The sequence below is a fragment of the Mytilus trossulus genome, chromosome 9, assembly GCF_036588685.1.
Source record: "Mytilus trossulus isolate FHL-02 chromosome 9, PNRI_Mtr1.1.1.hap1, whole genome shotgun sequence".
Taxonomy (NCBI): domain Eukaryota; kingdom Metazoa; phylum Mollusca; class Bivalvia; order Mytilida; family Mytilidae; genus Mytilus; species Mytilus trossulus.
Genome location: NC_086381.1, coordinates 21,134,684 through 21,148,972, shown reverse-complemented (window position 1 = coordinate 21,148,972; position 14,289 = coordinate 21,134,684). Strand labels below are relative to the sequence as shown.

The following is a 14,289-nucleotide window of genomic DNA, read 5'->3' as shown; positions in this document are numbered from 1 at the left end:
AACTTGGAAGACCCAGCAATATACCGTTGTGTGTAAGGACACTTATGTAGTTTAGGTATCCAATACAGCGATGGAAGATCCAGTTCTTCATCTTTGGTTCAAATACCAAAGGAACAAAGAACAGACCTATGATTATCCAGGATTTCCTCTTTGGTAAGTGTCGTGAGGGTATATGTTGGGTTTCCAAGTGAATTGTCTATACCTAATTCGTTTATCAAGCAATTAATGTAATGACTTTTACAGATAAAAACAATGTTATTTGGGGCTTTGTCTGCGGGGACAACAACATATTCATCATGGAGGTCAGATAGGTGTTTAGCAACATTTGGATCTTTGAAGATTGACGTAGCAAATGGTCCCACCAGCTCATGAGTCAGACTGTCCTTCAAGTCTAAGGTCAAACAAATGGTCCCACCAGCTCACGAGTCAGATTGTCCTTCAAGTCTAAGGTCAAACAAATGTTCCCACCAGCTCTCGAGTCAGACTGTCCTTCAAGTCTAAGGTCAAACAAATGGTCCCACCAGCTCACGAGTCAGACTGTCCTTCAAGTCTAAGGTCAAACAAATGTTCCCACCAGCTCACGAGTCAGACTGTCCTTCAAGTCTAAGGTCATACAAATGGTCCCACCAGCTCACGAGTCAGACTGTCCTTCAAGTCTAAGGTCAAACAAATGGTCCCACCAGCTCACGAGTCATACTGTCCCTCAAGTCTAAGGTCAAACAAATGGTCCAACCATCTCTCCACTTTGATTTTAAATCAACAAATTCAGACTCATCACATTCTGTGTAAAAATCTAATTCAAGTTCTTTTGTTGCCAGCTTTACCTAGAACTATCATTTTAATGTCAGCACTGCAACCAGGAAATTCAGGAGTAAGCTAAGAATAGACTGGTCATCCTGAAGAGTAATAGTATCATTTAGGTAGTTTAATGGTAGATTGGTCATTCTGAAGAGTAATAGTACCATTTGGGTAGTTTGGTCGTATACTGGTCATCCTGAACAGTTAAAGTATCATTTGGGTAGTTTGGTCGTAGACTGGTCATCCTGAACAGTAATAGTACCATTTGGGTAGTTTGGTCGTAGACTGGTCATCCTGAACAGTAATAGTACCATTTGGGCAGTTTGGTCGTAGACTGGTCATCCTGAAGAGTAATAGTATCATTTGGGTATGGTCATCCTGAACAGTAGTAGTACCATTTGGGTAGTTTGGTCATAGACTGGTCATCCTGAACAGTAATAGTACCATTTGGGTAGTTTGGTCGTATACTGGTCATCCTGAACAGTAATAGTACCATTTGGGTAGTTTGGTCGTAGACTGGTCATCCTGAACAGTAATAGAACCATTTGGGTAGTTTGGTCGTAGACTGGTCATCCTGAACAGTAATAGTACCATTTGGGTAGTTTGGTCGTATACTGGTCATCCTGAACAGTCATAGTACCATTTGGGTAGTTTGGTCGTAGACTGGTCATCCTGAACAGTAATAGTACCATGTGGGTAGTTTGGTCGTAGACTGGTCATCCTGAACAGTAATAGTACCATTTGGGTAGTTTGGTCGTAGACTGGTCATCCTGAACAGTCATAGTACCATTTGGGTAGTTTGGTCGTATACTGGTTATCCTGAACAGTAATAGTACCATTTGGGTAGTTTGGTCGTATACTGGTCATCCTGAACAGTAATAGTATCATTTGGGTAGTTTGGTCGTATACTGGTCATCCTGAACAGTTAAAGTATCATTTGGGTAGTTTGGTCGTATACTGGTCATCCTGAACAGTAATAGTACCATTTGGGTAGTTTGGTCGTATACTGGTCATCCTGAACAGTAATAGTACCATTTGGGTAGTTTGGTTGTAGACTGGTCATTCTGAAGAGTAATAGTATCATTTGGGTAGTTTGGTCGTAGACTGGTCATTCTGAAGAGTAATAGTATCATTTGGGTAGTTTGGTCGTAGACTGGTCATTCTGAAGAGTAATAGTACCATTTGGGTAGTTTGGTCGTATACTGGTCATCCTGAACAGTAATAGTACCATTTGGGTAGTTTGGTCGTAGACTGGTCATCCTGAACAGTAATAGTACCATTTGGGTAGTTTGGTCGTAGACTGGTCATTCTGAAGAGTAATAGTACCAATTGGGTAGTTTGGTCGTATATTGGTCATCCTGAACAGTAATAGTACCATTTGGGTAGTTTGGTCGTAGACTGGTCATTCTGAAGAGTAATAGTACCATTTGGGTAGTGTGGTGGTAGACTGGTCATCCTGAAGAGTAATAGTACCATTTGGGTAGTTTGGTCGTAGACTGGTCATTCTGAAGAGTAATCGTACCATTTGGGTAGTTTGGTCGTAGACTGGTCATTCTGAAGAGTAATAGTACCATTTGGGTAGTTTGGTCGTAGACTGGTCATCCTGAAGAGTAATAGTACCATTTGGGTAGTTTGGTCGTATACTGGTCATCCTGAACAGTAATAGTACCATTTGGGTAGTTTGGTCGTATACTGGTCATCCTGAACAGTAATAGTACCATTTGGGTAGTTTGGTCGTAGACTGGTCATTCTGAAGAGTAATAGTACCATTTGGGTAGTTTGGTCATAGATTGGTCATCCTGAAGAGTAATAGTACCATTTGGGTAGTTTGGTCGTAGACTGGTCATTCTGAAGAGTAATAGTACCATTTGGGTAGTGTGGTGGTAGACTGGTCATCCTGAAGAGTAATAGTACCATTTGGGTAGTTTGGTCGTAGACTGGTCATTCTGAAGAGTAATAGTACCATTTGGGTAGTTTGGTCGTAGACTGGTTATTCTGAAGAGTAATAGTACCATTTCGGTAGTTTGGTCATAGACTGGTCATCCTGAAGAGTATTAATAGTATCATTTGGCTAGTTTGGTTGTATTGGTGGATTTTAAAACAGAGGTTGATTTTTTTAACATTTAAGTCTTGATGATTTGAATAATGTTATTTATCTGTCCCATAGTTTCCATTATGGACATAGTGTTGACAATACCAGTTGCAAAAGAACAACTGTTGAAGGGTAATTCAGTTCACTAAGAATATCATAAACTTAAGTCATGCAATTATTAACAAAAATAGTGCTATTTTACCATGGACTATGCATATCCACTAGGATTCTGACATGGGTGTTGACACATCTATAGATTGAAGTATTTGTGTTGGGAAGTCAAGATTGTCAGATTTTGGACAAGGACTCTTGAAATTATGCCTTATTTTGTCTTGAACTTCTGTTAGACTCTGAAATCCAGCAGATGCATCATTTTGCATTTAGTCCCCCAAAAAAATGGGATAGGACTCCCCCCCCTTTTTTTTCTTCATTACACCCTAAATAAAGGTTGACGAGCACAGTATATGTTAACCCAACTATGCCACTGTTCTTAAATAGTGACCAGGAAATATGAACATTTCCCTATTAGCCTTTCACTCAATATGCTTTTGACTTTGATGACATTTTTCATTATTACAAAATATAAAGTCATAATTAATATTTCATCCTAGGTGACTCTAATCATGTTGTCCTGTCATTTTTGACATAACATAAATCACCCATGTCACATATGTTTTTATATGATGTAGTACATCCTTACAAAAAGTATAACTGTATAGAGACAAAAAGATGGATACAGACAAAAGGTTTGTCTTTTCTGATTTTTTTGTTTTTTGTTTGAAAAAATATACAGAGATAAACCAAATATATGAATCAAAGAATCATGTTTGAACATGGTCACGTAGGAAGAAAACCATGGTTGACAAATTTACTTAGGTCAACCAACTGAGATTTTAGCTTGGTCAACCCTGGGGCAGATGTATGACCATGGTCAACCATAGTCACAAAGGTGAATAACCATAGTTAACCATAATGACAAGACTAAAGCACATCCAACCATGGTTTGATCATGGTTATCAAGGGTTAGCAATGGTCAACCATGGTTGCATTTTGATAGAGGCAATCAATCAAAATAATGCTGGTTATTTTATTTATGTCAACAAGACAGAGCTTGCCAGACATTAGTCATCTGAGTTAATCTAAAAACTGAATCTAAAAACCCAATTAATAATTCATGTATTTCTGCGAAAGTTTAAAAGGATTTTTTGTGGTTCAAGGTGGTGTTATAAGAACTTATTAGCTCCCCATTTTTTTTGTTTGAAAAAAAGTTTGTTCTTTCATTCCATGACCCTTCATTAGTTATAGAACACTGTATTTCAATTCACACAAAGCCTTTCATATTATTTTAATATTTTCATTTTCATAATGAAAGTTTATGCAATTTTTTTCTGACATAACACTGAGGAGAATAAATGATTAAAATCTCATGACACTAATTCTTTAATAGTTTTCTTTTTTTCATTAACATATAATTTTTTTAGCCTTAGGGAAATTAAGTATTATAGTTATTATTTTAATATTTTAGTGTCTTCCCTATTATTTTTTGTAAATACAATTCAGGAAATTAAAGGAAAACTATTATACGTTTTCAGAAAATGGTCAATAACCACACACACACCATCTTTCAAGGGGAGATAACTGAACTATTGATTGATTTCACTAAACAAAACAGCAACTCACATCATTTCCAATGCTGTTATTTTCACAGCAGAAAAAATTGGTAAAATATTTAACCTGAAAATAACATGAAAAACAATTTACACTTTTCCAGCTTTTTACCATCTGATAGGCATTTGATTAGAACAAAACACATTTGTCATAATTGAAAACAAGAAGTATTTTTCACATATCAATATTTTTGCCAATCAGGTTCTATTTTAAGGTATTTATAAGACGGAATAGTCTATCTTTATCCAAATTCTGTGCCAATATAATTTTTTGTAGTATATATTTAACGTGTTTTGAAGGGTTTTATCATTCAGAACATCTGCAGAGCTTGTAAATTAACAAAAACTTAATTAGCAACCCAGATCATTCTACTTATAATCTACGTAATAAAATAAATCTTAGTAAAGTACATTGATTTTGTGAGCCAGGCGTTGTTATTGATGTTGTAGAGCTGCATAAGGGGCATTAAGTCATTTCTTTGTTGAACTCATTTTGACAGACCAAGAAAACGTAATAATATAATTGATAGGTTTTTTGTAAATCATTAATGAACAGCCAATAAACATTTTGTCATATTTGTTCTTCAGTTCCTATGAGGAAGTCATACTAGTAAGTGTAAATAAACACTGACAAAAAAGCTGTGTATAACTCAGTGGAAAACAGTCAGGACCAAATTTATGTGCATCTACAGTCACTATCAAGATATATATATTACTTGTGATAATCTTTAAGAGTTGTTATACCTCTTTTTAGATATGAAGATGCAGAGGCCAATTGAAGAGAGGTCTGGGTGCCACCTCATCCCCCTCCCTTTCTAGGGAGATACATTTATTGTTAATTCTTGCTCTTCTCCAAACTTGACTATTTTTGAGGCCCTCAGACAAGATCCTGGTTCCACATCTACTGGTTTACATTTGTCTGTCCTGTCTGTGCATACATATGCATCTGATAGTCCAGAAACATTTGTGAAACATTTTTGTTTTTTCTACTGGTATATTTGAAACCGTATAGATCTATGCACCTGTTGAAGAAATATTAAGTTTATTATGTTTGAGGAAATCACATTTAAAATATTATATATATTTTACATTACAATTTGTGATGTCTGTTAAAATAAAATTGTTATGCAATGAATGATACATGTGTTCTTGTAACTAAATAATTTGTTTTTATACCTTTGTGATCTATACGTAGAAACAATGAGGGGAGAAAGGACCTTTATAGGGACTCCTATATCGGGTGTTTTTAAGCTCGAGATTTCTGGATCCGGGAATTTTTTTTCTTCGAATTTCTGGACCTCGGGATTTCGTGTTTTTAAGCCCGGGATTTCGGGATCAGGACCCCTCCTACCCCCTCTCAACAATAAGATACTGCACAATATGCATCCTGTTTTCATGAAGCAAAGAGTAGTTTTTAAGAAAATTCAGTCTCTTTCTTGTCAATCACTAAAATCAGAAAAACAATACCTTTTTTTTGTGGATCATCATGTTGGAATTTAGCATATGTATATTTTACCAAGGCGTGGCATTAGACTTATCAGAGTAAAGGTTTTGTTTTCGAACACATATTTATAGATATTGAATCTAAATAAAAGACATACAAGTCATCTCAGGTGTAATTGTATGATATGAAATAGGGAAGTTTTTATGTTCAATTATCTTGCATCATATTTTTCTATTGGCATGTGTAAAGAGTTTCTTTGTATAATCAGTTAGACAAGAATTGCTGTTACTATCAATTGCAAGTAGTGCTTAAGCTGGCCTTTTTTGTTGCATAGTAATAATTTAAAATCAACTAGAATTTGCAGTTCACTATAAATAAAAGTATGGGTGCATTAAGGAAGAACGATCACTTAAGAATTGTTGATGATTCAAATATTATTTAACTGAACTATTGCCTCTAAAAGTCGGTGTAAAAAAGATTGTCAAGTTCAATGATAGTGAAAGGGAGGTAAGAAAAAAATGATGTAAAAATTCGTTTTTCAAAAAAATATTTTTTTAAAACCTGTCACAATAACACGAAAAAGATAGTTGTTTATAGGTTTTAAAAAAGAAATTCAACAATACCAACAAATATTATTTTATTTACTAATATTATAGTTTAACTAGATATATACATTTCAAGAAGATTTTCTGAAAATACTTTTGTTCAAAACCAGTGATGATAACACAATAAAAGGTAGTTGTTTATGTTCAAAAGATTTCAACAATACAATAGTGACTAAGATATTTTATTTATTTACTCTATAGAGCGTTGAACTAGGCAATTCTAGAAAAATGTGCTCCGAGAACAAAATTTTGTGACTTTTTCATTCGTTTTCTTTAATGGTGGGCCTGACAAATTGTTGTAAATATTCATTTTTTGTCATAATATAATAAAACACTTAAATAATAACATATACAAAATATAAGTTGTTCAAGTTACTCTAATTTAAATATATGACATATATATTTCATAAAAGGGAACATTTCTCTTTACCTGAGGTCAATGTCACAATAACTTGACAATTATACGGTAAACCAATGAAGGAAATATGTACTTCATAAACTTAAAGTGGGAAGAGGTTAATCCTTAAGGAATTTTACAGTTATGATGCTCTAATAGTATTATTTAAATCACTTAACTAAAGTGAGCAATAAAACGATGATGATTTTATTGTCAATGATGTTTTGATTTCTGAAAAGATTTACCTGGAGGTATAGATTATAGACACGGATAGGTGGTATAAATTTGTAAACATTGCCATAAAACAAAACATTCTCTGTATAATACATGTATAGTATATAAACAAGGATTTATTTACTTTATGGTGTGGTTCAAAAGTTGATATTGCCTTGGTCTATAGTGGAATAATTCAGGAAAAACATCATGGATGAGTAAGTTTTTAAATTTTTTGTTCTCACAAAGTTCATTTTAGTAACATAATTTCTTTGATAAATAAGAGACAGACAGTCATAAAAAGTTAACTTTTTCTACAAACTGATTTTAAATTTTACAAAGAATGTCAATGAATTGTATTAAAAATGAAAAAAGGGGAGCAACTCAGTAAGAAGTGGAACATCTTCTGGGGTTATATTTGTTTAGGTGCCAGCTGAAGGATGCCTCGGGGTGTGGAAGTTTTTCGCTGCATTGAAGACCCATTGGTTGCCTTTGGCTGTTGTCTGCTCTATGGTTGGGTTGTTTTCTCTTTGACACGCTCCCCATTTTCATTCTCAATTTTATATGAAAAAAGAGACTCTCCTGCATATGTGCTAATTATTCATTTCATTTTATAGGTTTGTAATTTTGCACCATTTGCTATAAATAGATGAAAGCTGTCTCATAAAATAAGATACAGTGTTATTTTTAAAATATGGCTTTTTAAAAAAACATAAGGAAGTAATTATCCATTCGATTTTCGATTGAAAATAAATCTACAATCTTGATTTATTTTTACTCCCACAAACATGTTATCAAGTCCTTATTAGGTTGTATTATTTCCCTGTGTCTAGATAAAAACTCTACAACATCAAGTTATGACGTAAATATACTTTTTGGAAGTCAGATGCCAAGGTCATTTTTTATAAATAGTACGTTCACTTGAATTGAAGAAACATTTTATTAGAAGTTTGATATTTCATTGTTTAAGCTAATTGAGACATTGCTGATTACAGCCGGAGAAACAAAGCTAAACTTCACAAGTAACACTCAAAGTACTACACTTTTAATTAAAATTATGTCTTCTCTCAATACTTAAGGATTTACGTCATTTCACGAGAAACAATATAATTTTTCTATTTTTTTAAATATGAGAAAACTAATTTCATCTTTAATGTGTGGGAAGATTTTCTTGAAACTCCTATTTCATCTTCTGTTTTCCTTATGCAATTTTGTAAAACTGTTTATCATTATAAAACACGACTAATTTCAAAGACAAAATTATCAATCACTTGCTTCTGTGCATCTTAAAGTCTATCAGGTTATTTTGATGATTTTATAGAAGAATTTTCTTGGTGTCCATCTTTTCCTTCAGAGTTAAGTTTTGGTTGAAGTTATTGCCTGTTAAGAATGATTAATTTTATGAAAGAAATTCATTGACGTCAATGCATGAATCAACCCAATGATTATGACTTTCATGAACCAGATTTATAATATTTATATCCAAGCATGGTCATCTAGTTGAGATCATGTGACATTCTTAGAAATGTTGCTATTAATTATCATTTATCCCCAATACACCTAATCAAACAAAATTGATGGACTTTCATACTTGTCCAATTAATTAGTAAAACCAATATAAAAACTTCCCATTTGACAGTTAATATATCAGGGTAATGATAACTGATATGCTCATAGACATTCTAGAATTGGCAAACATTTTGTGTCTATTATACAAATTATTCAAAAAAACTGATTGAAGAGTGACCAGACTTACAATTCTGTATGCCAGACATGTTTACATTCGTAATTTTTGGGGCCCTTTGTAGTTTGCTGTTTGGTCACTGTGAGCCAAGGCTCTGTGTTTAGGCAGCAACCATTTGATTATCGGGGGGGGGGGGGGGCTATGGATTTTTTATCTGGACAAACTTTTTTTTTCGCCATTGGGGAAAGACAATCTATTTTTTTGGCGACAAGTCGAAAACTTTTCTCGGGGTCGAAAACAAATTATTTTTTTCTCCAAAAACTGGAAACAAACTTTTTTTTCCAAAAAAATCCATAGCCCCCCCCCCCCCCCCCCTGACAATCAAATGGTTGCTGCCTTATGGCTGTACCTTGACCTATAATGGTTTACTTTTATATATTGTTATTTGGATGGAGAGTTGTCTCATTTGCATTCAAACCATATCTTCCTATATCTATGTATTACTATTGAAATTTAATTACACTGACCAAGGCTATCTATTTGATGGGTCTTTAATAAAACTGAGAAAGATGATATTTAATTTCTCTTTTTGGGAATGCTGTTTTGGTTATTTGTCAAATCTTCATTCTAGAGGAACCAGCTAGATTTGAAACACTGTGGATTCATTTATTTTCGTGGATTGCTTAAAAATTGCATATTCGTGGATATTTGATTTCGTGGTTTTGCTAATCTCTGTATACAAAGCCTATTGAAAATATGTTGTTCGATGAACAATTGAATTCATGGTTCACTTGTACCCACGAACCCAACAAAAATTGATATCCAACAAATAATAATGAATCCACAGTATGGTTGTATGATTATTTTTTCAAGTTGTGTTGATTTGGATAGATGCCACATGTTTTTAAGGCAGAGGATGTTAAGACATACATTTATGTTACTTGACTGTCTTTTTTTTTCTTTCAAATTTAAACATGGTGTATTTGGCAAACTGGATTGAACTATAAGACTTGGTCCTTAAAATTGTCTGTACTGGATTGTTTCCCATGTTTTTGAAGTGTTTTTAATGTTTCTTTTTTTCTTTTATAAAAATATCATCTGCGTACATTGGAATATATCAATTAAAAATATTTTATATATATTTCAATACTATGTACTATGGAGAACATTGATACATTTAAAAAAAAAAAGATAATTAAAGCACTTTCCAGTCAGTTTCAAAGTCCATCCACTTCATGGATAATATCCAATAGTCCAGTCCTTGAGTCATTGTCAAAGAGTGCATGATATGCAGTTAAGTCAAGATTTTACACTTCGCCCTCAGACTCCAAGAAAAATAAGTTAAATTTTACAATATCTAATTATAATAAAAAAAATTGTATCAAATGATTGATGTACATTTTACATAATGGAAAACTATTTGCAATATGACATAAGACACCAGATATCTTAGTATTAGTATGGGGATCATATTATGACAAGTGATGCTTAATTCCTGTCACAATAAGATTTATTGTATAATAGGATCTTATTGATACAAAGTCCGCTGTCTTTAATCATTGCTATTGTGGAGACTTAATCATCTCTCAGAAACCAACTTTTACATCATTAAGTCTTGTAATACAATTGTCAAGAATTTATAACAACTTTTCTGTAGCTTTGTCACACAAAGTTAGCATATTTGGTCAAATATAAAGCCATAGTGATTAATTGTATTGATGAGGTATATTTCATAGGCATAAAGGGGGTACAATATTAAGTTTTATGTCTTCTGATTTCTTTGACTACCCAATTACTTTTTGTGTTTTCGTTTGTGAAATTAATTGGGAAGGAATTAGACTGTATTGGTCTCAAAGGAGATATTAAACAAAAAAATGGATCAAGTCTGGAAATTGCTCTTCAGGTATTTTATTCAGACAGGTTTTTTTTATAATTTTTATCTACATGTACTGATTTTTAATTTTATTTTAAGTTTTGTGTTTTAAGGTTATAATTCTTGGGTTTCCTGATTATGTAACTTAAAATATTTTCTCTCAGACATTATAATTGTAAAATCTATTGAATACATTTTGACTCGAGTTTTTCTTACTTTAATAATGAAGTTTCAAAAGCAGAAACTTTAAATTTCTCAGTTGGATCATTCAGCTGTTGCATGTGCAATTCTTATAAATAGAAATGATCTTTATTTATATTCAAAATTGTTGCATAACAAAATTGTTGAATGACATAAAAACATTTATTTATCTGTTTTTATTAACACAAGAAGTTATCAACACATATTGATTTTAAATTAACTTCAAATTAATGATGTTAAAACATAATTTAAGAGACATGACAATTCTTGGCCTTTTATTGTTAGCTTATTTGTCTTAAAGGAAGTCACATTCAGTGTTGGCTTTAGTTTCAAAGGAGAATTTGTATCATTAGTGTAAGGAAATTATCAAGAATAAGATCGTTATAATGTCCACCAACCAGGTTTGGACTTTGTTATTTGGGTAGGTAAAACATCCTTTTGACGTTTGACTTTCAAATTTTGTAATGTTTTATTTGTGCTATAATTTAAATCTAAAATTTTCAATCATTTTTATAATTGTTTAAATGGTTTTTTTTAAATTCAAGGATGTAAGGAATATTTCTTTAATTCAAGACAAACCTGGGGTTTTTTAATTGAAGACATTGTATGTAATAGTTGCATGTATACATATATTTTTTGCATGATAAAAATTAAAAAGTAAGAAAATTAAAAAAGATGTGTATGCTTAAAATGATATGATATAGAATTTTAACAGCTTAAATAGATTATATACCAGGCTCAATCCTATGAAAAAACAACATAACCGAAAACAGTTTATTTTGTGAGGCTGTCAAAGACCTATTACTTTCACACATGAAAGGTGTTGGCCTCAAGTGTGTGCCAGTTGACCTGCTTCTTGAAATCATCATTAAATAAAATGAATATATGAGTAACAAAACTTGCATTCAAAGGAGTTCAAATGGATTTGAATAAATAGCAGGTATATACTCATCCACACCCAAATGAAATGATTTATGGCACATAATCAAGATGCATGAGATCTGTTATGTGCGAAAAAAACAATTCCTGTAGAATTTTAGAAAAGTAGGCAGATTTATGGTGCCTTATGAAACTCTATGGGAAAATTCTGTTTTATGAGAGTCATAACTTATACCTATACTTCAACAATCCAAAATGTTTTAGTTTTTTTTTAAGGCAGCAACCCAGTAATATTAGAAATTATTCTTTCTCTGTAATATTGTACAGTGTTTGTTTTATTTTTCAGAAAACATAGCAGTGGTGATCTCCATAGTCGTCTTAAGACCAGGAAATTACTGGGAGTTGGGGAAACGGATGATGGAGATGTCCATAGGTCAAAGGTAAGTGAGTGATATTTAGAGAGGAATTTCAAGTCTGCAATCTTTATAAATGAAAGGTAGCTTAAGGTGATGTTTCCCCCTGTCGAAATGCAACCATGGTTGACCATGGTTACAATCGCTGACCATTGATAACCATGGTCAAACCATTGTTGGATGTGCTTTTAACCATGGTCAAAAATGGTTTTCCACTTTTATGACATTGGTGGTACATCTGACACATTCATTCTGTGTCAGAAACCTATTTTGTGTCAACTATTTGATCACAATCCAAATTCAGAGCTGTATCAAGCTTGAATGATGTGTCCATACTTGCTTAAACTGTTCAGGGTTAACATCTGCAGTCATATAAAGCTGCACCCTGCAGAGCATCTGGTTTAATTATCTGTTTTGTCTTGATAACATTTTTAAGCCAGGAAACTGAAGGTTACAATACACCATTAGATTTTATGGGCGCAGCCATTTTATGAGCATAACATGGTATTCAGAATTAAGAGTATGGCGAATCCTGATTGGTCGATATGTGCTCCTGTTATTTTTTATTTTTAGAGACTTCGTGCACTCTGCTTTATACAAAAGGCAAAATAAAAATTATTCCGTAGCCCTAAAGGCACTGAGATGACTTTTCAACGCTAGGACAAGACCTGTATTTTTAAGGGCAAAATTGATAGGCATGGGAGATAAGTACAAAATACGCTAAGAAAAGCAACGCGACCCTATATTTTTTAGACCAAAAAATACTGTCCTAATAACTTTTCTTTGATTCTAGCAAGGTGTCGTTAAGAAAATCAACTTTCTAAAGTCTGTATCTCGAAAAAGGCTACCATTGTCGCCTATGGGGAAATTAATTGTTTATTTCAATCTATACAGCATCGACATTTCTTTATAATAGTGCTCAAAAAGTGTCAAAAACAGTAATTTTACTTGACATTTGATGTGAAACAGTATTTTTTGGTGACAAATAAAATATTGATTATCTAGTTTTTAAGCTATAGTCTGTTTCATATTGGTATTGCATTTTACCTTAGAAACAAGGGTGGGCTCGACTTTTGACTTACTGTGGAACGAATATGTCATTTTCTGAAGTTCTGCTGATTTGTTTGAATAGAGCAAGTACACGTCTAGAGTTTGTGAATATAAATCGATTTTTAAACATAACAATCTCGACCCAAGTGCTGTTATCGAAATTACCAAATTCAGCGAAAATGTACGGAAATGATCTCCTTCGAACATTGAAATGTTCACACGAATATCAAACTAAAAGAATAAAATAAGCATGCCATTTTGTAGTTAACAAACAGTTATCGATGTCAAAACACAAATATTAACACATATTCCATATTTTGAAATGCTATAGTCTGTTTCAAAAATGTACTTTTTTACGAAAACGGTTTCATTTAAAACTGTTGTTCAAAATTCACCGTAGTAGTTATATATTGGATTGGTTTTGTTATCAATATAATCAGTACTTGATGATATATAAAGAATCATTGGAGAAAGTGGGCATTATCTTCAGTCCCTTTTTAACAGAACCGCATTTACTCAAAAAAACTGATTTTTTTTCTTCACATTTTTCGACTGGGGTCACCTCCGATAAAAAATTCTGAAAATTCAGAGAGTAAAGCCAGATCGGTTTGAAGATGATTTATTTGTGGCATATATATTTGTGCATCTAACGCACTATGAATTGCACGATACAAGAAAGTATTAAATACCGTATAGGTTACAATACACCATTAGATTTTATGGGCGCAGCCATTTTATGAGCATAACATGGTATTCGAATTAAGAGTATGGCGAATCCTGATTGGTCGATATGTGCTCCCGTTATTTTTTATTTTTAGAGACTTCGTGCACTCTGCTTTATACAAAAGGCAAAATAAAAATTATTCCGTAGCCCTAAAGGCACTGAGATGACTTTTCAACGCTAGGACAAGACCCGTATTTTTAAGGGCAAAATTGTTAGGCATGGGAGATAAGTACAAAATACGCTAAGAAA

At 33.0% G+C, this 14,289-nt stretch overlaps 1 protein-coding gene across 11 annotated transcripts in view; it reads left to right on the top strand.

The window, feature by feature from the left end:
* Positions 1–14,289, top strand: part of LOC134685297 (tumor protein p53-inducible protein 11-like) — a 144,729-nt gene that overhangs the window by 112,483 nt on the left and 17,957 nt on the right. For 7 of the 11 annotated variants that reach the window (XM_063544925.1, XM_063544926.1, XM_063544923.1 and 4 more), the window contains one exon: positions 12,200–12,293. In XM_063544925.1, the coding sequence (XP_063400995.1) occupies positions 12,200–12,293 (94 nt within the window). Of the gene's footprint in view, positions 1–3,577; positions 3,637–7,098; positions 7,435–10,759; positions 10,804–11,345; positions 11,396–12,199; positions 12,294–14,289 lie in introns of those variants that run through there. The other 4 variants (XM_063544931.1, XM_063544932.1, XM_063544930.1 and 1 more) reach the window with 4 other exon arrangements.